At 34.5% G+C, this 26,290-nt stretch overlaps 1 protein-coding gene and 2 long non-coding RNA genes across 8 annotated transcripts; 1 reads left to right on the top strand and 2 right to left on the bottom strand.

The window, feature by feature from the left end:
- Positions 1–3,937: 3,937 nt before the first annotated feature.
- LOC113317354 lies at positions 3,938–5,939 on the top strand. The gene is made up of 3 exons (XR_003343465.1): positions 3,938–4,132; positions 5,461–5,545; positions 5,668–5,939. It is a non-coding gene; the product is annotated as an uncharacterized LOC113317354 (long non-coding RNA).
- A 1,269-nt stretch (positions 5,940–7,208) lies between these two features.
- LOC113316899 (histone H2B.3-like) lies at positions 7,209–7,934 on the bottom strand. The gene has a single exon (XM_026565054.1). The coding sequence runs from the start codon at positions 7,854–7,856 to the stop codon at positions 7,407–7,409; it is 450 nt and encodes a 149-aa protein (XP_026420839.1). The 5' UTR covers positions 7,857–7,934; the 3' UTR covers positions 7,209–7,406.
- A 3,865-nt stretch (positions 7,935–11,799) lies between these two features.
- Positions 11,800–14,707, bottom strand: LOC113316900. Of its 6 annotated transcripts, none has more exons than XR_003343071.1 (5): positions 14,359–14,707; positions 12,932–13,626; positions 12,580–12,663; positions 12,418–12,485; positions 11,828–12,162 (listed from the first exon to the last, which is right to left on the bottom strand). It is a non-coding gene; the product is annotated as an uncharacterized LOC113316900 (long non-coding RNA). The 6 variants fall into 6 exon arrangements; XR_003343073.1 differs by having other exon boundaries at positions 11,828–12,485; positions 12,932–13,075; positions 13,234–13,626; XR_003343075.1 differs by having other exon boundaries at positions 11,828–12,485; positions 12,932–13,030; positions 13,234–13,626.
- Between the last annotated feature and the right edge of the window lie 11,583 nt (positions 14,708–26,290).

Raw genomic sequence — 26,290 nt, 5'->3', positions numbered from 1 at the left:
GAACCTGATACCAGTCCTCTGATACCAGACGTAGAAAATCTGATATCAAAGACTTAATGAAAACACACACAAACTAAAAACTCAAACAAACTTCTCTTAATTGATGTGTTTCGTATCATGGATCAACAACCTATTTATATGACTCACAAACTTGACTCTCAAGTAAAAAGACTTTCCTAATCAAAATCAAACTCTAACAAGAAACTTCTAAACAATTCTCACGTAAGCAAATTCTTAAAACAGGTAATACTTGTAACCCAAGTAAACTTCTAAAAACCGTACCACATTGTATCAATTATAACTGTTTATCCAACGACATTCTGTCAACTCCCATAGTTGATCCATACTATTGGATCAACAACACTTGTTTATCCATTCTGTCTTCTTCATAGTATCTTGGTTTATTCTTCAACAAGTCACAATGTGATCAATGAGTTACCATACTCAATTTCCAGGTTAAAACAATTATGGTACCTCAATCTCTCAAACTCTTCTCTATTAACAAAATTACCAAACTCGTTCACTGCTCTTTACAATTTGCAGACTCTGATTCTCAAGAATTGTTTTAAGCTTAAATATCTTCCACGGGAGATGAGAACGCTGACCAACTTGAGACATCTAATTTTAATCTGTAAAGTTAAAAAAAAAAAAAAAAAAAGCAGAACCAAGCCAAGATGATCAGACATGGGTGCCTCCAATGCCGATAGACATAAGGATTTTAAATTATCTCCAATACTTGCCAATATTTGTTGTGGGGACAGAAAATGGATTTGGAATCCAAGAGTTGAGAAACCTAAATATTCTTGGTGGTAAGCTACTCATTCATAATCTAGAGAATGTAAGTGATGGAAACGACGCTGAAGCAGGTAATTTGAAAGAGAAGAAACACATTCTTAGAATGGAACTACACTGGAGTCATATTGAAAATTTTGGTGGAGTTGTGCGTAATGATTTTGAAGTGTTACAAGGCCTCCAACCTCACCGGAATTTGAAAAGATTGGGAATCTACAACAATATTGGTTCGAAATTCTCCACGTGGATGGACCCAAACAGTTGGCTTCTTAATTTGGTATTTATCGTTCTACAGAATTGCAGTGAATGTAAGAAACTTCCCCCGCTCGGGCTACTTCGTTTTCTTAAGGTTCTCAAATTAGATGGACTTGGCGCCGTGACAAGGATTGGAAGTGATTTCTATGTTGGAGACGGTAGCAATTTATCCTCTTTTCCTTCTTTGGAAAATCTCTCTGTAGTCCGTATGGAGAATTTAGTAGAATGGACAGATTACATTTCATCATATTCGTCATCTTCTTATTATTCTTCTTCAAAATTTCCTCATCTTGAGCAGTTTAAGATCAGGTTCTGCTTAGGAATATTTAGTATTTTCAAAGTCAAGTCAATTGACTTTGACTATAGAGGTCAATAGTCCTTCTCACAGACACATTAAATATGTCTGAATATTTCTTGTATGGTTTTTATCGACTCTTTCTTACACATTAAATACAAGATATCTTCTTTGTTCTTCTCTCTAAAACGTTTTCATCAATATCATGAGATCATCAATTCTCATGGTATCAGACTAGATAACGATCCTAATCAAATTGCTCAACAACTTTTACAATAATTTTCAGCAACTGGGTAATAACAATTCAACAATTTTTCCCAAATCAAATTTAGGTTTTTCATTCAATTTTTATAGTCTCTATCAGATCTAGAAAATACTCAAATAATCGAAACATTCGCAACAATCGAATCAACAGAAACAACAACTACTACATAGACGCTCAAAATCATCATCAAGAAACGCTTTCTAGCAACAACAGTTCACAAATTCGAAATCTACATCAAGAAAATCTTTTTAGTTCTTCAACTCAGAGAGAAATGTCGACTTCTGCTGGAACTGGTAATTCTTGCTCTCTTCTCTTTACAAACATCACCAATTTTGTTTCAATGAAATTACATGGATCTAATTACTTATTATGGCGTGATCAATTTGAGGGAGTTTTGATTTCCACTGATCTTTTTGAATATGTTAATGGTGAGTTAGTAGAACCACCACAGAAGCTAATTGTTGATGGGGTTGAGACTCTTAATCCACAATGGGTTTCTTGGAGAAAGTTAGATAGGTTTGTATCTACATGTCTTAAAGCAACATTTACTGAAACTATTAGTGGTGATGTTCTTGGTCTTGCTACTTCAACACAGATATGGGATTTCTTGAATACTAGTTTTAGAACTCAGTATCTTGCTAGGAAAAACATGTTAAGAACTCAATTACATGGAATTAGGAAGGGTAATCAGTCAATTGTAGTATATCTTCAAAAGATCAAGTCAATTGCTGATTATTTTGCTGCAATTAGAGAAAATGTTAATGATGAAGACTTAATGATATTTTCCATGAATGGTTTGGGTCATGAATATGATGTGTTTGTCATATCTTCACAGAACAGAGAAACTCCATACAACTTTGGAGCATTAAAAGCAAAACTCTTGTCACATGAACAATTTTTGAGTGAAAGACAATATCATCATACTAATTTTATGATGCACAGAATGCTACTGCTATGTATGCAAGGAATAATAACAATAGGAGAAATGGTAATAGAATGGAAGTGGTGGAAATTTTAGAAATAGTCAGTATCAGCAAGGTTCTAGTTCAAATGGTTCTGCTGGTTCAAGTTCACACTCTAATGGAAGACCTTATATTGATTATTCAAAAATGTTTTGTCAAATATGTATGAAAAAGGGTCACTTGGCTACAAGATGTTTCTTTCGATACCATCCACCACCAACTGGAGCTTCAAATACTTTTAATCAAGCATATTATGCACATAATGATAATGAAGGAAATTGTTCAATTGGGGCAGTTAGTAATTCAAGTTCTACTCAACAAGTTTTTACAGGACTTCATGTTAATACTGTTGAACTTAATGATGAACCATCTACTTCAAATACTGTGTGGATTAATGATAGTGGGGCTTCAACTCATATGACTGGAGACAGATCTTTGCTTCAAAATACTTCTAGCTACAAAGGAAAGGAAAATGTCATGCTTGGTAATGGTAAGAAACTCTCAATTTCTCTTACTGGAAATACAATTCTTAATACTTGAAAACAAATTTTAGGCTAGATAATGTTTTGCATGTTCCTGATATGAAGCATAATTTTTTATCAGTAGCTGAATTCACAAAAGATAATGATTGCTATATTACTTTTGATCCTTATGGATATGAGATAAGAAATCTGAGAGATCATGTTTTGTTAGCTCAAGGGAAAATGATCAACAATTTGTATCCCATTACCTCTACTGAAATGCAGTTTTCTTTTTCATCTCTTGTAGCTTCTTTAGACACTTGGCTTAATAGGCTTAGTCACCCATCTTTGAAAATTATTCAAAATCTTCAAAAACATAACAACATTGTTCTTAAATCTTCAAAAACATTTTTTTATGTCATCCTTGTCAGCTTCCAAAAAGCAAAAGATTACCTTTCCTATTATCTCCATCTCATGCTTCTTCTCCTCTTGATTTAATTCACTGTGATGAGTGGGGTCCTGCTCCTGTCACCTCATTGGCAGGATACAGATACTACATTTTGTTTGTTGATGATTTTAGTAGATTTCATTGGATTTATCCAATGCAACTTAAAACTGAAGCTTTACAATATTTTCAGCATTTCAAATCCTTAACTGAAAATCTTTTTAAAACAAAAATAGTAGCTTTTCAAACTGATGGTGCAAGTGAACTGGTTAAGGGAGTTTTTAAAACTTTTTTGGAGACATCTGGGATTCAAATCAAAATATCTTGTCCCAAAACCCCAGAGCAAAATGGTCTTGCAGAAAGAAAGCATAGACGCATTATTGAAATGGGGAATACTTTGCTCTTTAATGCTTCTTGTCCAAAGGAGTACTGGTATGATGCATTTTTAGATGCTACTTATTTAATCAACAGAACTCCAACTCCTGTTCTTAATGAAAAATCTACATTTCAAGTGTTATATAATGAACTTCCTGATTATTCTTTTTTAAGAGTCTTTGGTTGTATTTGTTATCCCTTTTTGGGTCATTCTAGAGCAGATAAATTGTCACCAAAATCTGTTAAATGCATCTTCATTGGATATAGTACTTTACACAAAGGGTACAAATGTTATAATCCAATTTCTAAGAAAACCTATATTTCTAGACATGTGATTTTTTCTGAAACTGAATTTTATTATCCTTCTGCTCTTATTTCTCCTTCTCCTGTTATAACTGAAGTCTCTACTCCTGTTCTTTCTCATGCTCCTACTTTAACTGTTGTTACAAGGTCTAAAAGTGGAATTTCAAAGTCCAAAACTTTTCCAGATCATGTTTTTAATTACTCTGTTAAACATCATTTGCCAGTTGCTTTTGCTTCTTTACTTAATATTCCATCTGAACCAAAAAGTTTTAAAATTGTTATGCAAGATCCAAAATGGCTAGTTTCTATGACAGATGAGCATACTGCATTACAACTGAATGGTACATGGGATTTAGTTGATCCAGAACCTCACATGAATATCTTGGGTTGCAAATGGGTTTATAGAGTTAAACTGAATTCTGATGGAACTACTGATAAGCAGAAACCCAGATTAGTAGCTCAGGGTTATAACCAACAAGATGGAATTGATTATGGGGAGACTTTTAGTCATGTAGTTAAGTCTACAACAGTTAGAGTGGTTTTGTTCGTTGCAGTTACTAGAGGACGGTCAATAAAACAGTTGGAAGTGTCAAATGCATTTTTGCATGGTGACTTAGTTGAGAATGTTTATATGAAACAACCTCCGGGATTTGTCAGCAAAGAATTTCCCAATAAAGTTTGTCATCTTAAGAAAAGTCTGTATGGATTGAAACAAGCACCAAAGGCTTGGTTTCAAAAGTTTAGTTCTTCTTTAATTTCTTATGGATTTGTCAGAACTGTGTCTGATTTCTCAATATTTGTTTATCATGATGGTTCAAATATGATGATCTTATTACTCTATGTTGATGATATTATATTAACTGGTACTTCAGATGGTTTGCTCAATCATTTGATTCAATTTTTAAGTATTGCATTTGTGATTGTAAACTCCTCGAGGAGAGATGCAAATGTGGAGGAGAAGAATCCGAGAAGTTATCTCGTTTACAATGAAATCACTAATGGAACAACTTAAGAAATCACGTTTCTCATTTAAATTTGTTTCTCTATGGAATCAATAGCTAATTGTCAATGATTCGTTGTTATGTTTTTCTATTAGCACGTTATTGATTAGTTTACAATGAACACATTCTGGTGATTTGTTATCTATACCCTTAAGTTGTTTATCTTTGTAATCTTTACGTATAACAATAACATAAACGTATTTGATTCGTAGAGTTCTACTAAAATCAATGCTAAAATTGCGTAAGATTACACTGTTCCAATTAATAACTTAATCAAGTGATTCATTTTATCGTTCTAAATTGTAGCTATTCTTATGAGGACGCTTAGGGGAGAAGGAGTTGGGAGGGGGGCGTGATGACACTCTGAGAGCAAGCAACATCCTTCGATCAGGTTCTCTGTCAACTCTTTGTGACATGGTTGGTTCCGTGGCTATGAATCACATTCAACTAAGCTACATGTGGATAGTGTTATCAAGTTGAAGTTCTAACAATATCGTTTATTTCATCCACCAGGAATTCAGCCATTTAGAAAAGCCTCAGTGTGTGCATCCTTGAGAAGCCATGAAGATGGGTCCGTATATAACTATTCGAATCTAAGCTTTTTCTTGCCCAGGCTAGGTTGTTTCTAAGAATATATACAGACATCATTCTGGCAGATGATTCATTTTGTTATTTTATCTATTATTCAGTCTACTATTTAGACGTAATGTTGGAACCCAATGAGCCTCTGCTCCTAATATTCAGACTTGATTATTTTTTTACTGTAAGAATCGTATTATATGAAAACTCGGATAGATGCTGATAAGCTTTACAAACTACCTCATTAAGCTCATCTAGCTATTTTTTTAATTTTGAAGTGGAATGGTGTAATATTTCCGTTCAGTTTGTAGTTACACACTTAGTGTTTTTTGGGCCATACTGCCCTCTTCTCATTTGTCTCCAGAAATCATATACAGGCTCTTAACTACTTTACTTTCTCGACATCCAAAATCTAACTCATAGATAACTGTCTAGTGATTTGCAAGGCAACAATTACTCCACAACATCACGTGTGATTGCTAAGATTTGCTAGTGCAAGTGTTGGTTCAAAATTCGGGGTCTCAGAAACCAGAGAGGGCAAGACCGTGCCATGCAATTTCATAGATCACAGCTACCAAATGTCTGCCTGAGTTAACTTATACAGCTAACTTGAGCTCTCTCAGTAAAACTGGAAAGGAAAAATGCATAAGAACAACAATTTACAAGTATTTAATATGAGGGGACATAGCTACTCAAGCAGGCTAAACCCCTGACTTTTAACAAATTATGCTAAATTAACAAATCAAGGAAATCAGTAAATACCTAACATTGCATGGTCCTCAAGCAAGTCTCCAAGTTTCTTTCTTCTTTATCAAAATGCCAACAAGCCAGAAAGAATCGCAAGCCCCCACACTAACAACAGAAAACTGACAACTTACAAAGGTTTTGATTTTTCTTTCCCGTCCAGCTAACAGTTACAGCTTCCCTGTGAATGAATTTTGAATCAACTCCTCGAAGAAAACACTGAAACTTTACACTTTCAATTAAATTTTTGTGCCTTAACAACTTCAATTAGATTTTGGGAGAAAATGTATGTGCCTCTTATAAACACTGTCGCAGCAGGATCCTCATCCATAATGCATCCCCATCTCATAGAACCCACTTCACAGCATCAAGAAGAAACAAAAGCCAATGAAATTGCATAGTCACAGTTAGAAAGAAAACAACCTACAGAACCTTTCTATGATTGTATTCCACTTCTAAGTAGTCAGGGACTCGGGTTGAATCTCAATGCTGCAGATTAATTGAAGTTTGGCATAAGAATAAGCTAAGGTCACATGGCAAGATAACCTGAACTAATTGACACATTTCACTTAAAGCCCCTAACAATTCACTAGTCCTAAGCAGAAATCCAACTAATGAAGCCAATAATACTCTTTGTTTTTACTTATTTGTGTCTATGTAAATGAAACAGTGAAAAAGAAACAAAAATGCAGTATATGTAATTCAGATTCAGATAAATTAACACTTCCAGATTTCAAAATGGGTTTCAATTGATTCATTTCCAAAATTTAAGACATTTGATTCCACAAACAAGATATTGGATTTGAAATTGACATTCCTCCAAAGATTGACAATACTACTAATTACATATGTGAAACCAAAATCCCCAAATTGAAACCACTAAGAAAAAAAACGCCCAATTTCTAAAACCTAAATAGCAGAAACAGCAATTAAGAACTAGTAAACTTAGTAACAGCTTTGGTACCCTCAGAAACAGCATGTTTAGCCAATTCACCAGGAAGAACAAGACGAACAGCAGTTTGAATCTCTCGAGAAGTAATAGTTGGTTTCTTGTTGTACCTTGCTAATCTAGATGATTCAGCAGCAAGTTTCTCAAATATATCATTAATGAAACTGTTCATGATACCCATAGCTTTACTTGAAATACCAATATCAGGATGAACTTGTTTCAGAACCTTGAAGATGTAGATCTTGTAAGTCTCAATTGATTTCTTTGATTTCTTCTTCTTCTTATCTGTTGTTGAAGCATCTTTGCTTGGTAACTTCTTCTCGGCTCTGGGTTTCTTCTCTGCTGGCGCTTTCTCAGCTTTCTTTTCCTCGGCGGGTTTCTTTTCAGCTGGCTTCTTCTCTGCTGGTTTCTTCTCTGCTTTGGGTGCCATTTGAACGGAAACTTGACCAGAAATGAAATGTTTTTCAGAGAAAGAAAAGAGAGTAAAGGTGTTGTTTGGTGTGAAATTGAAACTTGAAAGAAGACCAGAAGACCAGAAGCGAGTGGGGTTGTTTATATAGGGGAGTTGGTAGAGTATGATTGGTGCGATTTGTTTCACACGGATCGACGGTATTCATCGTTGATTATTTGAAGGTAATTTGTTTCATACGGATCGACATTGTACTGGGTCCAGATCCTAGTTAGTAAGTTCGCGAATGATTCGCGAATCATTCACGAATTTTTCCGTATCACGAATTTTACCGTCTTATTCGCGTACGTTTGCAACTCCGAACCCAAGTCGCGTATTATGTGGCATTCCCGGATTATTCGCGAACCGTTCACGAATTTTACGTATCCCGAATGATACGTCCGCTTAATTCGCCATAAATTCTTTAGCTTTTACTTTTTAAAGACTCCACTTTTTGGGCTTTACTGCCTCCCGAGCATACACGACCGAATATTAAAAGTGTTGAAATTTTTATGAAACAAAAACGACTGAAGAGATTTGAAGGTGAAGGTGAGAGAGATCGCAAACTCACTAACCAAGCATCTAAACCACCATACGACGTCCTCTTGGATAACTAATGTTGTATATATTATTAATATCATCATATTAAGTTTATTTTTTCTTTAAATAACTCACAGATATGCATAAAAATTGGTCTATGACCTTATAAATAAAAATTATTTGTTATATATAGATACCGAATTTTCAGAGCCGAACTCACATTTATAAATCGAATTATACACGTACGTATACCGTTCCGAATTACTGACGAATCACGTCCCGTTGACCGAATTTTGGACCGAATCTGTATTTTACAAAACCGTATAATACTCGTACGTTTGCCGTTCCGTACGTTTACCGAATCCCGAATTGCTAACTAGGGTCCAGATCCTCTTTACCCAAATCTATATTTGCCCTCTGTACCCGCCAATACAATTTCTTCATGTGTATTACCATATTAAGATTTACCGACGCAATATATTCTTTCCATATTTTACACTCATGGAGTATATAACCAATTTTATTTTATTTTTGAAGAAAAAGGTTAATATATTGATTAAAGAAAAAAGAAAACATACACAAAGGTAAAGGCACTTAATAGTGCAAACAAGAGCCAAATGTTAAGCTCAAACAACAAAGACTAAGTTCATACAAGCAACAAAGCAACAGTTTCACGACACTAAGAAAAAAAATACTATTTCTTCTCAGTGGATTTCCTTTGGCCCCTTCCAAGATGTTCATTGCTAAGATCACCTTTCCAGCCTAATTTCTCAATTTCCCTCTCCTTCTTAGTTTTTTGATATTTCTCATTTAACTCGCCGAAAATTCTTCTTTTTCCCTCTTCCAAACACCCACTGGGAGCTCCTAAAAGAGCAGCAAACTTGCAGATATTTTCCACTTGTTGAGAACTAGTCAATGGCGTTCTATGAGGAATAACACCAAGAGATTTAACCTTTTGTACTTCCATATCTTCATCTGAAATCAGCTGCACGACCATGTTGTTGTCTGCCTCACATTCTGGAACTTTAGAATACCTCTCCTCCCTAACTGGAATAGGTTCAATTGAAACTTCACTTGCAGTTACCTTCCCACTTTCTAAATCAGTGGAAGAGGGAGATTTCTTCCCAACATCATCAATTGCAATAGGCTCGTGAACCACTTCTTCATTTGGACTTTCATCTTCTTGAAACAACACATTAAAAGAGTTTGAAAAACAAGTACCCAATTGCATTGACTTTTCTCTCTGTCTTGCTGAATGCTTATGTTTTCTAGCATAAGTCCATTCCAATGCTGAAGATTGAGACCCAATATTATTCACCTTAGCTAACAAGGCATCATCCAACACTCTTCCATCCTGGCTAGATTTTGTAATCTGAGAATCAATTGAATTAGCCACCAAAGGAATTTGTTCAACTCTGATTTGAGTCGCCTCTTCCTTCTCCCTAGTGTTATCAATCACAATTGTATTGCTTTGTGATGCAATCTTTTCAGGAATGGCCGGAGTTGAAGAAGAAGGTAAAATGATTTCATTTGGCTTAGGTTTAGGAACCCATTTAGAAGAGACCTTAGGTGTAGGAATTAAACTACACTTAGCATTTGAATGCCCAAAACTCTTGCAGTGAGAGCAAGAGGCAGGTCTCCATGGGTATTCATCCTTCACCACTGATTTTACATTATAAATTTGGATTAGCAATTCAGTAGGGAAAGAGCAGTCGACTGAAACTTCAACTAAAACCCTTGCATAAGTCACCCTAGTCTTCATAGTTGTAGGCGTGTCAGCCATTATCGAGGTACCAACAATTCTTGCAATTCTAGACAAACCAAGTTTATTCCAGAGATGAAGAGAAACCTACCTAAGATTTATCCAGACAGGGACTGAGGTAATGGATTCACTATTTTGTTCTAAAGAGGTTGACCAAGGTCAAATTAAAAAGAGGTTTTTCGCCAAGAACATTGAACCCAATTCTAAAACTTTAATCCTATCTTCTTGTTGAGCAAATTTAAACAAAAAGGCTTTTTTACCATGGATGGTCATGAAGAAGTCACCTTTTAGATTCCACTGAGTTTTTAAACTTTCCTTCACTAAGAGAAAGAAAGTTTCTTCCCCACAAAATCCTACAACATAAAATCCACAAACAGAGATGTGAGATTGAGTTCACCTGAAGTGAAACAAGCAGTTGATTTTCCACCAATCATCTTTGCTTCTTCAAAATCCATCTTTGATCCAGAGGGTGTTTGATTGTTGTTGCTTAAACAGTTTACATAGCTCATACCCATGGAAGATTGACGCGGATCTGAGACAGGGATTATCAACCGATTGGGTGAACCACCAGCAGTAGAAGAAATTACACTAGTACAAAATGACCCTTTAGCCACGCCAAATTGGCGTGTCCATAGGGTTTTAGACACGCCATTTTGGTTTGGACTTGGCGTGGTTTCTGCGCGCGTGGTTTTAGGTATGATGGCGTGTCTTAATGTTATTCTATAGCCACGCCTACCTTGCGTGTCTATTGTTGCATGAAATAGACACGCCAAAACCCATAGGCGTTGCCATACAAAAACTTAAGTACCGATATCCTATAGACACTCAATTTATTGTTTTAGTGTGTCCATTGGTACCCTATAGACACACAAGTTTCTTTTTGGCGTGGCCATTGTCTCTATATAGACACACAAGTTTTTTTGGCGTGGCCATTGGTTATTTTATGGACACGCAATTGTATTTTGGCGTGGCTATTGGTTATCCTATAGACACGCAAAAAAAATGGTGTGGTTGTTGGTTACCTATAGACGCAAAAGTTTTTTGGCGTGGCTATAGGTTATCCTATGGACACGCAATTGTTTTTTGGCGTGGCTATTGATTATGCTATGGACACGCAAAAAAAATGGTGTGGCTATTGGTTACCTATAAACACGCAATTTATTTTCCGGCGTGGCCATTGGCTCTCTATAGACACGCATAATCTGATTTTTGCGTGGCTATATGTGGTGTTTAGGCATATTTGATGCACTCTTGTACCGTCACGTGTTTAGGCATATTTGATGCACTCTGGTATATTATGATGTAACTTTGACCGTTCATATTTGAGGCATCTATCACCGTTCGCGTGTATTAATCTATACCGATAATTTTAAACCAAAACGGATGGACTAGATGGGTTTCAAAGATACATCTTTCACCATCCAATAACCATCTCGAATCGTTCATTTTTTTATTATATTTTAAAAAGCTACTAAGCATGGTTAAATCTCTAACCGAACATGTTGATGAAAGATTATGAAATCTTAATCGTTGAATTGGATACATCTTCCACCATCCATGTGGCATTATCTCAAGCCTTTAATTCAAAATCAATATTTTCTTTTCAAATTTGATATATTTTTAATAAAAAGGCAAATTTATTTACCCAGAATTAACAGAAATTTTATTCCAAATAAGACCTTATCAAATGTTACAAAATAATACTAACAGAAACCTAAAAGACAATATTTTTTTCGAATAATACTGACACTAACTACACCAAAAATCTAGAAAACTTGACAGAGACCACTATAACAGCAATAGTTAACTATGGTGATTTGAACACTAGATAGCATAGCATACATCTTCAGAATGATTCAGTCCCCTTTGAAGTAAACTGCAGTTCCAGCTCGTTAACCCATAGTGTGGCTACAAGAAGAGCCTTGGCTTCAGCATGTTAAGCATCTCATCCTGTGCTTGGGATTGTTTTGGCACCCCAAAAGTTTCCTGCATTATCAAGAAGAATGATACCAATTCTAATAGTACGATTAGATTCTATATAAGAAGTATCAAAATAAATGAGATGGATTCTGGTTAGCGGGATAAGAGTTCTTTGCTAAACAATACTATTAGGGTGATGTTCTTGGGTTAGTTCAGACCGAACAGACTACTGACGCTATACAAACTTTAAGGTTCTAATAAGATTACGAACCCTGACATGAGACAACAATGACAAATCAAACACATCGGGAAAACCATCACCTTCGTAATAAGTATTAAAAAATGGAGCAAGTGCAGGAGCACAAAGTTTAGTCTTGTGAAGAATCAAACTACAAAATAGAAATCCATGCATAAAACCAAATCAATGACTTCGGAACATGATTGCATCCAGTTAAGTTTTCAGAAGAGAGAAGCATCAGTTACCTGTGATTCGAATCACTGAATCACTGTCAAAATGCTCCAGCATATATCTTGTCAGATTGTTGCAACAACCAGCATGAGTCCTTCCTTCACAAAGAGACAAATGCAAACACTCAGCATAAAGTACATCAACAAGCTGAACTCATATCGCAAACCAAGAAGGAAATAAAAGACAAAGGCTTGAGGAGGAAGTGCTGGAGAAAAGTTTCTGAAACACGAAAATTACAGTTCATAAACTTATATTGCTCATGCGTATATATCTGTGTAACAGGAAGTAAAAGAGATCTTCAAAATTACCAGAAATCAAGAGTTACTATAACAAACGTTTATGCATATGACAGTAGCTTTCACTTACCGAGTGATCATCTATGTTTTGGCCAACCATAACATGGACAGCTATGATTCCCGACCACCAAAGAAACTTCCACATGGCTGCTTGCTACACCTCGACAACCTGCCTTGAACATTCATCAATCAATACATTTCTGGATATAACTTCCTGAAACATGGTACATTTAGTAATCAAGATAAGATAATAACTGGATAGATGTAGAAGACTTGTGCTATAGACATCCAACCCTGCCACAACAAGTTGCAACTCACTAAAATCACAAAATGCTGACCAAAATCACAGAATTCAGAAAAAGAAACCCACACCTGTTTCAGAATCTTAAAAGAAATTTCTTCAGACAAGCCATTACTAGATCTAGGAATAGGATCATCAGCATCTGTCAATCCTAACAGCAAACCCTAGCTTAAAAAAATCAAGAAAGAAAAATAGAGATTTTCATGACTCATATCCAATCGTACCCCTCTTGGTTGATTATTCTTCTTGTTTTATAAAACACCAGCGTGACTTGTTCTATGACTTCTAGCTCAACAATCAGTCCTACCTTCACATGGAAAGAATTGAAATCGACCCTTATCCATCAAAAGTACCCAGCCTCGTTGATCTTTTTAGCAAGATACATGCTCCCACCCTTGTGAGGATGGTTAGCCACCATCACTCTCCTGTGTGCTTCTTTAATCTTCTCCATGACTGCATGTTCTCTGAATTAAACCAAACCAAACACAAAATTAATTTTGCTTCTAAGTCTTTAAAACAGTTGTAGTCATGTTATCAACAACCCAAGGATATGAACTATTGCACCCGAATTAAAGCATAATAGAACGAAAATTGAGCAGGATTCTAACGGGCTCGTTTATTTGGTCTCATATTTGATTCAGAAATCGAATAACATACTTAAACAAGAAAAGTTACGGAATGAAAGGATAACTGCTTCCTAGCTTCTTTATCTCAGTAGTTACTACCAAGGTAAATATTTGATAGTGTTAAATATTTGTGTGCATAAATAAGCAAATCCAAGGTAAAATTCCCAACACCAACACCCCCACCCCCAATTGTATGTTTCTTCCCAGTTGTCATACAAAGGTTAATTTTGCAGCGATGAATCTACACAATTATTTTACATACACATCAAAGTATTAAACACAAATCCAGCAAAATCCATAAACCAAACAAATCCTAGATTCTCAAAACATAATCAAACATCAAATTAACAAATCCTAGCAACTAAACAAATCACACAAATCTGAGTAAAAATCCCTAGTTCAGAAACCCAAATCTCATAATCAATAGAAGAACTTAAAATCGAGCAAAACATATCCCAAAATTAAAAAACCCTGGTTCAAAATTGAGTAAAAAAAACCCATTCAAGAACAAAGATTGAACATCTAAAATAACAAAGAAGAGAAACAAAGTTAGGGTTCGTGAAACTATACCTTTTAGAAGTTCCAGCATCCTTCATCTTGTTCATCAATCTTCATCTGCTAGAGAAAGAGTGATGAAAACACAGTGACTTGAGCAAACCTTTGACCGATTTCAGATGAAGTCGATAGCTTAGACAAAGAGAAGAGTGATTTTTTTACACAAGAGATGAGCGATTTCAGATGAAGTCGATTTTGTTACCAAAAACATCCATATATGAGAAGAAGAAGATCGGGGATTCTTCTGTGTTCGTTCTGGAAGTAAAGGTGGTTATAGTTGTGACTGAGTTAGGGTTTTCGTTTACTCGAGACAGGCGAGGTTTGGAGATCGTGGGGAAAGAGAAACGAGAGAGGGAGAGGGAAGAAAAGGAAAGTTGTGAACCGCCCGGGATACAATGTGGTCGGGCCCCTAGTTAGCAATTCGTGATTCGGCAAATGTACGGAACGGCAAACGTACGAGTATTATACGGTTTTGTAAAATCCAGATTCGGTCCAAAATTCGGTCAACGGGACGTGATTCGTCAGTAATTCGGAACGGCATACGTACGTGTATAATTCGATTTATAAATGTGAGTTCGGCTCTGAAAATTCGGTATCTATATATAGCAAATAATTTGTATTTATAAGGTCATAGACCAATTTTTATGCATATGTGTGAGTTATTTAAAGAAAAAATAAACTTAATATGATGATATTAATAATATATACAACATTAGTTATCCAAGAGGACGTCGTATGGTGGTTTAGATGCTTGGTTAGTGAGTTTGAGATCTCTCTCACCTTCACCTTCAAATCTCTTCAGTCGTTTTTGTTTCATAAAAATTACAACACGTTTAATATTCGGTCGTGTATGCTCGGGAGGCAGTAAAGCCCAAAAAGTGGAGTCTTTGAAAAGTAAAAGCTAAAGAATTTATGGCGAATTAAGCGGACGTATCATTCGGGATACGTAAAATTCGTGAACGGTTCGCGAATAATCCGGGAATGCCACATAATACGCGACTTGGGTTCGGAGTTGCAAACGTACGCGAATAAGACGGTAAAATTCGTGATACGGAAAAATTCGCGAATGATTCGCGAATCATTCGCGAACTTACTAACTAGGGTCGGGCCACATCATTTAAGTATGTGGCCCCTTTTGTTTATTTACACGTATGTTAAATTAGGTTTAAACAAAAAAAAAAAACTCCTGTTTTTTGTATAAAAAATACATGAGAAATTGGTTCCCTGAAAAATAGCCCCCTCTAAATCCCCCGAAATAATAACAAAACTAACACTTTTCAAGACGTGTCAAACAAATAAGATGGACCACATACTCAATCAATGTGGTCCGGCCACATCGTAGCTCCAGTTTTTAACATAATGTTTCGACAATGGATCTTACTTTGAAGTTTAGTCATATTTGAACGGTAGATATTTTAGGAGTGTTGTGTATTTGGAGCATGGTGTATTCCTGTTGGTAATTTTAAAAAATATATTCATATGATTACATGAATTCCTGCTAAGAATTTCATTTCCTAATAAGAGTTTAATCTAAAGTGAGAAAATGTTTGATTGAATTTAAAGCTGCCACTTCTGTGTCCCAGTTGCTTGCTAGAGTCGTCCTCTGTGAACTTAGGTTTCTTCTGAAAAACATAATTAGGTTGCGACTTAAAAACTTCATTTTGGGATTCCTGAAACTAGGTCTAATTATCTTTTACCTGATAATTTGTATATCATGATCTTGTTCTTATTGATCTTCGAGGTTCTTGTTATCTCGTATCAGGAACGAGATAGATAGAAATCACAAAGTTCTCTTCGTATCAAACTTTGTGATTCCTCAAGATAGATATCTAAATTCTTCTTCGATTTGTTTGGATTCTTATTGAGAGGTGGTTAGTAATCCATGCTTCTAAGCTAACTAAGTGTAAGTTTTCCTAATTCGTGAGGTTTGATGGACTATGTGTATTGCAAACATATTACCGTACATAGATCAAAATATCAAAAGGTATATCAAATAGGTTGTTTGTTCGAAGCATATTGGTACCAAAAGTCTTTACTTTGGTTGAAGCAACTATTAGGCTGTAAAAGACGTCAGCTAACAGAATCAGCAATGAGCACGACCGCAACTGAATAGTTCAAGGATCTATAATTTCTATTTACTTGCGATTGTGTTAGGTTTTTTCCATACAGGTTGTCGAACAAAAAAAATTGGTGGTGTACTTGGTACCATCTCCTTTTCACTTACATCCAAGTTTACTCAAATTTACCAGATCATACTCAACTATACTAGTTATACACCAATTGCATCCAATTGAATTCAGTTTTACACAATTTCACTAGATCATATTCACTTTCACCGATGATCAACCAACTACATCTAATTTTACTCGGTTTCACTTAATCATACTCATTCCCGACAATTGAGTCCAATTTGTTTTTGTTTTTGTTTTTTTTTTTCCAATCTCACTAAATCATACTTACTTCAGCAATTATTCACTTATTATATTAAACCGAGTCTAATATTCTCAATATCACTAGATCATACTCACTTGCCCAAGTTATCCTAAAATTAATTTCAATTTTACTAGATCATGCTCAACTCTACTAGTTATCCACCAATTGAATCCAATTTATTTTATTCCATTTAACTGGATCATAATCACTTTCACCAATTATCCACCAATTACATCCAACTAATCTCACTAGATCATAATCACTTTCAACAATTATTCACCAATAGTGTCAACTTTTGTCCAATTTTACTCAATTTCGTTAGATCATAATGGTTTTCACTAATTATCCACAAATTATATCCAAGGTTACTCAATTTTATTAGATCATACTCAATTGTACCAATTATCCAAAAATTATATTCAAGCTTACGCAATTTTACTAAATCATACTCAACTCTGTTAGTCATATTTATTACCTCAAATACCGAAAGAAAAATAAATGCACGTTTAAATTTTGATTGAGATGAAAATATGCATTATATTCAAAAACTATCTTAAAACTACCACCGAGTTTATTATTTTTATTACAAGATCGTGTTCAACACTACTAGTTACCCACTAATTGCATTTAACTGAATCATAATTACTTTTAAAGATTATTCACCTATTCTATCGAACAAAGTGTAATTTTACTCAATATCACTAGATCATACCCAGTTTCACTAATTATCCTAAAATTACTTCCAAGTTTACTATTTTTATTACAAGGTCGTGGTAAACTCTACTAGTTACCCAATTAAATCTAATTGAATCATATTTTACTCAATTTCACTAGATCATATTCACTTTCACCAATGATCAACTAATTGCATCCAATTTTACACCATTTTACTGTATCATATATTCACTTTCAACAATTGTGCACCAACTACATCTAGTTGAGTCCATTTTTTTCTCAACTTCACTAGATCATAATCTCTTTTAATAATTGTTCGCCTATTGCATCGAATTAAGTATAATTTTACTCAATATCACTAGATCATACTCACTTTCACTAACTATCCTAAAATTACTTCCAAGTTTACTCATTTTTAATACTCACTTTCTCAGTTTCACTAGATCATACTCGATTTTCACTAATTATCCTGCATCCAAGTTTACTCAATTTTAATAGATCATACTCTACTCTAATAGTTATTCGCAAATTATATATTTAAGTTTACTTTATATGGCTGGATCATAATCAACTCAACTAGTTATACTCACTTTCATTAACTAGCCACAAATTGCATCCAAGTTTACTCAATCTACTATAACATACTCAACTCTACTAGTTATCCACAAATTATATTAAAGTTTACTCAACTTTGCTAGATCATACTCAACTCTGCTAGTCATCCAAAAATCGTATCCAAATTTACACAATTTTACTATATCATACTCAATTCAACTAATTATCCACCTATTGCCTCCGATAAACATCAATTTTTACACAATTAAACTATTTCATACGCACTTTCACTAATTATGCACAATTCCATCCATTTGATTGTTACTCATTTTCACTAGATCGTTTTCATCTTCAATTATTCTCCACAAATAACATCCAATTTTACCGGATCATGCTCACTCGAACATTTTTTTTAACACTTTATTTTCAAATAGTACCAAAAAAATAAATAATAGTATTTGTTTTAGAAAAAAAAATTAAACTGATACCGAAAGGAAAATAAATGTACGTTCAATTTTTAATTGAGATGGAAATATAGATTTTGTGTAATCTTGATGGAACATGAAGATGTAACACATTTACTTTCCCGAAAAAATACTGATATTTTAACATCATATATTCGTTGTTGAGACAAAAATCTTGTTATTTTATTTAATTTCCGAAATACTAGTATTAAATATACTCTATATTTGGAAATATTATCTAAATAAGGAAAATACCAGCAAAACCCACTTATAAATTTACCCCGCCAACAAAATTCCAATTAATGTTGAATAATTATTTTCCTTACTTGGATTTCTGGTCAGGTTCATAAATCTCTCCAATATAAAAGTAAAAATTTAAAATTTCCCAAAATTGAAAAACATTAATATGGCGTCCTTAATTCCCATCAAAAATTTCACGAAAAATCAAAATCCCCTCCATATATTTTTACCATTCTTGAATTGAACCATTTTTTCACCTCGGAAAACCAACATTCTCCCCTAGCATATTTTTCTCCCATATTTTAGATTGACCACGTCTAGGGGATTCTTTTCTTATTATACCAGTTTTTTACTAAAACCTAAAACACCAGACACCAAACAAAAAGAAAACCAGAAAGGCTTGTGAAGCTATTCTGATGAATATGAATATATCTTCCCCATGAAAAATTATTTACTTGAATAAAAAAATTAATCATTTGCTGATTTGCTCTCATGAAGCTTTATATCATTCTCTTCTGAAAAATTCACCAGGTTCTCGTGTTCTTCTTCGAGCAATGAAATTCCATCTTCTTCCCTATTTTATCTGAGAAATTATGGATATTATTAAGATTTCGTTTAATTCTAGTTTAAGATTATTTTTAGAGTTTACTGTAGATCTAATTTGCTACTCTTATTATAATTATTGTTCTTCCCTGATCATATGATTCTTCTGCTCTTGTAATCATTTTTTTCCCTAATTTATATTTCAGGCTAAAGAAACATTTGATAAGATTTTCTATGGATTTTGGTATCACATCAGGTGAGCATCATATAGCAGTACGGTTTTTTTGGTATTGATTTATAGAGAATGAATAATTTAACTTGTTTGTGCACCAGTTGCTTGATGAATTGTCCCAACGAAACAGAATTACACTATAAAGATTTTCTTAGTCAGACTATTCTGCAGAAATGCTTATGGATATTGTCTGGTTAGATTTGGAAGTTGGGCATGGTTTCTGTTTCTCAATTGATGCGTTTTTGTTAGTTTGGTAAGGTTGCTACTGAGTTGGAATCTTCATGACTTAGTTTTATCACTTTTTATTTATTTTTTGACTATATTCTATTGAGGTTAAATGCATATATCAAAGTGTTGTGTGTCCAAGATTAAGTGAGGTTTTATTTCTTTTAGTTTGTAGAACTGATACAATATCTCCATTCGAAGCTTGGTTCTTCTACAGAACATCAAAAATCTCATCTTCTTCAATCTTCTGTAAGTATCTCCCCTCATCCCTTTATATTTAACGCATCCTTTTTAAAAAAATCCATGGGTTTTTTTTCCAGTTAAAACCCTAGCTTTAACTTCTTCCTCTCATCAAACAATATTTTCGTTCACGTTTGATCAAAATCTATTTGATTGAAAGGCCATGTTAATATGGTAGTTTTAAGTTTCTGCACTACAAAAACATATATCTTTACATTGCTATCATATTATATTAAGGAAATGATCGTTTGTGGTGAAAATTTGAGGGAATTTGGGAGTAATTGGTGTGAGAAATGGGTAAATGTTGTGTTTCATGGTTAATTGTGAAGATTTGATTCTTAATGTACTGATCATTATCTTCAGTTCTTTGTTTCGACCTATAATTGTTTATTTTACGTGTACATGAGTGGCGTATACTGTTAAAGACTGTTGATTAAAAGAGTCGCCATTCGCCACATGGGTAAAAAATTTGGAGCAAAGTTGTAGTCCGCCACTCAACTTACCAAGTACTCGTATAAATACCTCTTCTGCTTTAGGTACATCTACTTTCAATATCTTTTGTTTGGAATTGATACAGGATTGTCTTGTAACATGGGGTTTTTATTGCAGGTCAATTTCGTTATCACACAGAACATCAAAGACGTCTCCAACAAACATTCTCAGGCTTTTTCACCAGTATTTGTAGCAATCGGTGAAATAATTTTAATGTTACTTGCATAGATGCCTCTTAACATGGATTTGCTTATGCTGAAATATCTTATCTAAAAATAACTTAATATTTTTCCTCAAGATGGTAATGATATTGTTTCTTGGTCTATCAGGTCAGTGACTTGATTATAATTTATTGCTTCATCCAACATCACATCTGGTGAAGGACGTGACTATCTTCCTTGAATGTAGTTGTCATTCCAAGTACAAATACTTCTCTCATCTCCTACAATCCAAAATCTGAATATGAACACTAACCGAATACTTTGCCACACCATGGTGGAGTTATTAATATTTTGATTTCATTTGATGCAATTTCAAGGAACATTTTAGTTCATTTTATAATTTTCAAAAAAAGGTAACACTTGATTCTACGTAGTTTTCACTTCATGAGTTTGAATTTTATCACAGGTTCTTGATTCTGCAGAACTTGTGCGAGGAGGAGTTGCCCCTAAGGGCTTTGCTATTGCCAGTAATTAAACTGCAGTTATTATTGCAACCTTGGCTCATGCTTATTGGTGAAAATTCCATGTGGTTGTTCCAGATATTGCTGCTACGAATAAGGTATTTATGCCCATAGTCCTAGTTTGAGATACTTGTAGCATCATATTGCATACTTGGTGCTTCAATGAGTTAAAATTCATTTGAACCTTAAGGAAAGTGCCTAAGTCCAGCTGTTTTGAGGCCCTTTTTCCTGCTGTACTTAGCCATGTTTCTGCAATTGGAGCGTTCGAAGTATCAATATCGAAATAGGATAACAAATCTGTTAAATATTGTGAACTGCACTTGGGTGTTGATTCTAGCTCGATTTTCTTTTGGATAAATTAAATGGAAAGACAATTATCTACTAGATCTTGAGACTCTTAACCTTTCTCGGTGTTACTGAACATTGAGCTCGAGATGCACTTGTTACTCAAGGACTAAAGTTTGTAAATTAGGTTGATGGCTAGAAGAAATAATGAACTTTGCTCTCGGATTGATTCCGAGGCTTGTCCAGGAGGTTCTCACGATTGAGGTATATATCTCAACTATTTTTTAAAATTTTGTAACTTTGTATATAGTTCACCTATTTTTATAAATCACTTCTGTGAGTATTTTTTTTTTTACTTTGTGGCATCTTTCTTGACTATGTTGATTTTGTAGCATCACTTCTGTGAGTATTTTTTTTTTTTTACTTTGTGGCATCTTTCTTGACTATGTTGATTTTGTAGCACCTTGTTTTCATATTGAAGGTTCCTTATACCTATTCAACACACTTTCACTGTTACTGCTCTTAGATGAAGACATTTCTTTGCATCTCAGCATCTCATGCTTGCTTGGTAGAATCTTTATCAACTTTTCGCATTCTTTTTCATGAAACTATCACGATGTTTGAATGGTCTCTAGTAATGTTGTTCACCCATTCCACCATCATGGTCATCAATCTGTTGTTACTAAAGGTGATAGTTGTGGTTTTGTCACTGATGTGTGAACTTGTCGACTGGTTTTAATATTGGAATTGGAATTCTGATGTAGTGCTTACTCATTATTATAGTATTCTTATAGAAAAATTTTGTTGTTATAAAACATCGGCATGACAATTACAAAAATAGAACAATGGGATTAGCCAATCAGGACAGAATTGTCTCGAACTCTATATTCCAAACTTTATGTAGTTAAGTTTTGACTTTCATGGTTGTAGTTGCTGTGACGTTCTTAATTCAATCCAAAAACCATAATTAGGCATAAGAGTTGTCGTCTTTGCACAATTCTCTTCGTCCAGTGGCTAGTTTCCAGATTGTTTTTGTCCCAGATCTTCATTTTGTTGCACTATAGTTCGATTCCCCACAACGAGATGTATTTCACAAACTAGCAGATCGAAACAAGTTGATAATATGGATGAATATGAGAGTTCTGGTTGAGTGCTTCCTTATAACGTCGCAGCTGCTAAAGCACTAGAAACTGGTCCTTCAGATGAAATTTATTTATGCGATGTTACTTTATTGACCATAGTCCTCATCGAATACCATTTCTAAGTTTGATTATGCATGACATATTCTTCTTTTGAACTCTAATACTCATTCAGATTTGATAAAAGTTTTGTTTTAGTTATATGGATTTTATTTTGTGATCTTATTATTTGAGGAGTGAAAAATTTCCTTTCAGCTGTTACCTCGGTTTTTTAGGACGAGGTTGATGGGAATCATTCTGCATTTTGCAAAATATGTGTTGTATGCTTTACGCATAATCTTATTCTTATGTTTTGGGAATATTTGTGTGCAGTTTTATTCATTTTAGTTTTTTGTTTACTTGGTTTGGGTTGTGCTTCCAGGCATTGCTATAGATTCTGGTGTCCGAAGTACTTCTCGTCCAACTGTTGAACTCGCTGTCCCTTTTTAATTATTGATTCAAACATCTGATAAACACCTGGAACTTGATAATTTTAATCTTGAGAAGTACATGTTCTAATGATTTACGGGGCTTGGGATGGCACTTGAACATGTTCGGATTCTGTAAACATCGAGTTTATACCTTATTTTGGATATTTTTCACTGTTGGCATTCTTATGTTTACGATGAGTTTATACCTTATTTTGGATATTTTTCAGTGTTGGCATTCTTATGTTTACGATCGGTTTTTATTTATTTTTCCAGTTTCTTATGTTTAAGTGGGATTACACCTTGTAAGAAACCTCATCTATTAATAAAATATGAAATTTCTTTTGAATCAATAGTTTAAATATGAAGAGACGAAGGATTTGTATAAGGAGGAATATTATGAAGGTAGTAACAGTTCAGAGAAGAGGAAGAGAAAGACAAGAAGCTTGGAGGAAAAGAAGAAGAAAAGGTAGGAATATGAAGAGAACCAATATAAGCAGTATCTGGCACGGAAGACCTACAATCCCCGGAAATTTGCAAAGACAATGTCGGAGCCGTTAAATGTTGATTCAGATGGGGAAGAAATTGAGAGTTTAGATGTTGATGGAAATCCTGTAATCTCTGATTCTCCAGTGCTTTGTAGTGATGTTGGAGATATCACATTGGAGGTGCAGAGGAGGAAGATGAGGATGAAGATCTCTAGGGTCCTTACACCACTTCTGATGAGGATGATGGAACCGCTCCTTACTACATGTTCGATGAATTGGACTATGAAAGTGAGGAGGAATCTGATGCAGATTCAGATCAGTCATCCCTATAGTACCATTAATTCCTCTAGAACTAGGATGTTTTGACATTCTTGTGCATCTTCGTGAAAATTTGTGAGGAAATTGATGGTATTTGAAGTCACTAAAGAAGTGTATGGAGAATGGGGTTTCGATGTCTGACATCTGGTGGTAAGATCTTTTGTGGTGCTTTTCTTGTGTTGTGTTTGGGTTACTTTTTTTGCGAATCATAGTATGGGTATGAAACTTTGAAGATGGATGAAGTTTATACTGAGAAGCAATTTTTGGAGTTGCTGTGGTAATGACTTGTGGAGTTGCTGCGGTAATCTGATTTTGTATGGCAGCAAGAAGTGAATGGTTACGACCTTGATTTTCAGATGTACAAAGGGTCTGTAAAGAAATTGCAGGATTTTCGGTGTTTTTAGATTTGCTATTTTGCTTGTTTCTGTTTCCTTTGTGTGTAATCAAACTGGTAATGTTCTTGTAAAAATTGGTGGTTTTCTTGGTATTTGAGATGTGTCTTGTGTTGATTTGATGGTAGTTAGCTCCGTTTACAAATTTGCTAGTATTTCTGGTTCCAATATCTTTATAGCTAGAGGAGAGTATTGGTATGCAGAGATAAGAATTGATGTGAAGAGTTCAAAAATTCCGATGAGTATTAGGTGAATGTAGGTGATTGATTTGAGATTGAGTTTACAGGGATTGAAGTTGAATTTCATCCGGAGAATTTACTATACGTTATCGTGACGGAGCAGAGCTCAAGAGACCTAAAACCTAAATAGTTTAAGCATTTAAAGCACTAAAATGTGGAGCAGTTGAACCAGTTTAGTTTTTTTAGAACACTAATTTTATACATTTAGATATGGGCAGCTTGGTGGATTGATACATTGCCTAACTCTTTCGAGGTCATGCGTTCGAATATGGGCAAAAGCTTTTTATTAATTTTTTCAAAACGAACTTTTTAGCCACGCTATAAAACCAGCGTGTCTATAGAACGCACACTATGGACACACATATAATAGCGTGTCCAAAAAAGGAACTTTTTGGCCACACTTTGAATTTGGCGTGTCTCTAAATCATACACTAAAAACACGCATATACTGGCGTGTCTATAAATCGTACACTATGGACACGCATATACTGGCGTGTCTATAAAACGTACACTATGGATACGCATATACTGGCGTGTCAATCAATCGTACACTATGGATACGCATATACTGGCGTGTCTAATGAACCAACTTTAAAACCACACCTTAAATGGCGTGACTAACCTTTTGGACACGCCACAACTACCTAGTGTGGCCATAGACTGGTCTATAAACACGCCCAATCAAAAATTTAAAGTTAACGTCACTAAACGATTAATATTTTGACACGCTACTAGCCCTGGCGTGGCTGAAAACACTTTTATTAACACGCCCATTGAACATGGCGTGTCTACAGGGTAGAAGTATACCCTATAGACACGCCAAAACCAGAAAGGCGTGACAGGGAAATTTATATCTGGCGTGGCTAAAGGCCATTTTTGTACTAGTGTTAAAGGGGGAAATCCTTTGAAACATGATTAATTGCTGGAATACTTGACAAAATCTCACCATTATTCAGAGGATGAGACGAAATCTGCTGAGAAGAAATCGCCTCCGCCATGGTTGCACGAGACAATTGAGATGCTAAATTTCCTATCATCTGATTAATTTCGGTTAAGTATATAGTTCTACCAATATCAAAGTTTCTTTCCCACCTAAACAACCATCTGTTCTTCTAAAGAAAATAAAAAAACTACTTAAACCTCAAACAAAGATCTAATCAAGATTTTGACAATTTATTGATTGGAATTTATTTTAACTGTGAACATGTGTAGTTTGTTTACTTTTTACCAAAGGAGATCATGTGGATATGTTCCTTAGGCTAGGAAAATTTATTCTTGATTAATAAAGATCTTAGATGAGATTGGATTAGATTTTGGTTTATCATATATTTTGATTAGATTTTGGTTTATCAAAAGGTAAGACATGAATTGATATACATACAGATGCAAGTCTGGTGTCTCTAATAAGTAAAAGAAAAAAATTGGATTCAGAATACGGTTGAATGATGATTTTTTCCGGACAACTTATGAAATGAAGGATCCTTGATTGCCCATGGCGCCAGTTAGCTTCAATTATGAAGAATTAGAATCAAACTGAAATTAGTCATCTTACTATTGTTGTAAGATTAAGAAATACAAATCTTAATCTTTAATTTTACAAAAAAAATAAAACGTGATGGAGCAGAGAAATAGAAAGAGTCATCTTCATCCTCCAAAGAAATAGAAACACGATGGATCCTTGATTGAGAACTTGGTTTTAGTTTTCTTTCTTTATCCGATAAGTGTGAAATATGGAAGGAATAAAGTGAGTTCGTAAATTTTAATATGGTAAGACAAATGGCGAAATTGTATTGGTGGGTACAAAGGGCACATATAAATTTGAGTATAGAGGATATGAA

Source organism: Papaver somniferum, chromosome 10 (assembly GCF_003573695.1).
Source record: "Papaver somniferum cultivar HN1 chromosome 10, ASM357369v1, whole genome shotgun sequence".
Taxonomy (NCBI): domain Eukaryota; kingdom Viridiplantae; phylum Streptophyta; class Magnoliopsida; order Ranunculales; family Papaveraceae; genus Papaver; species Papaver somniferum.
The sequence above is the reverse complement of the archived record's forward strand: the minus strand, read 5'-3'. Positions and strand labels throughout refer to the sequence as shown.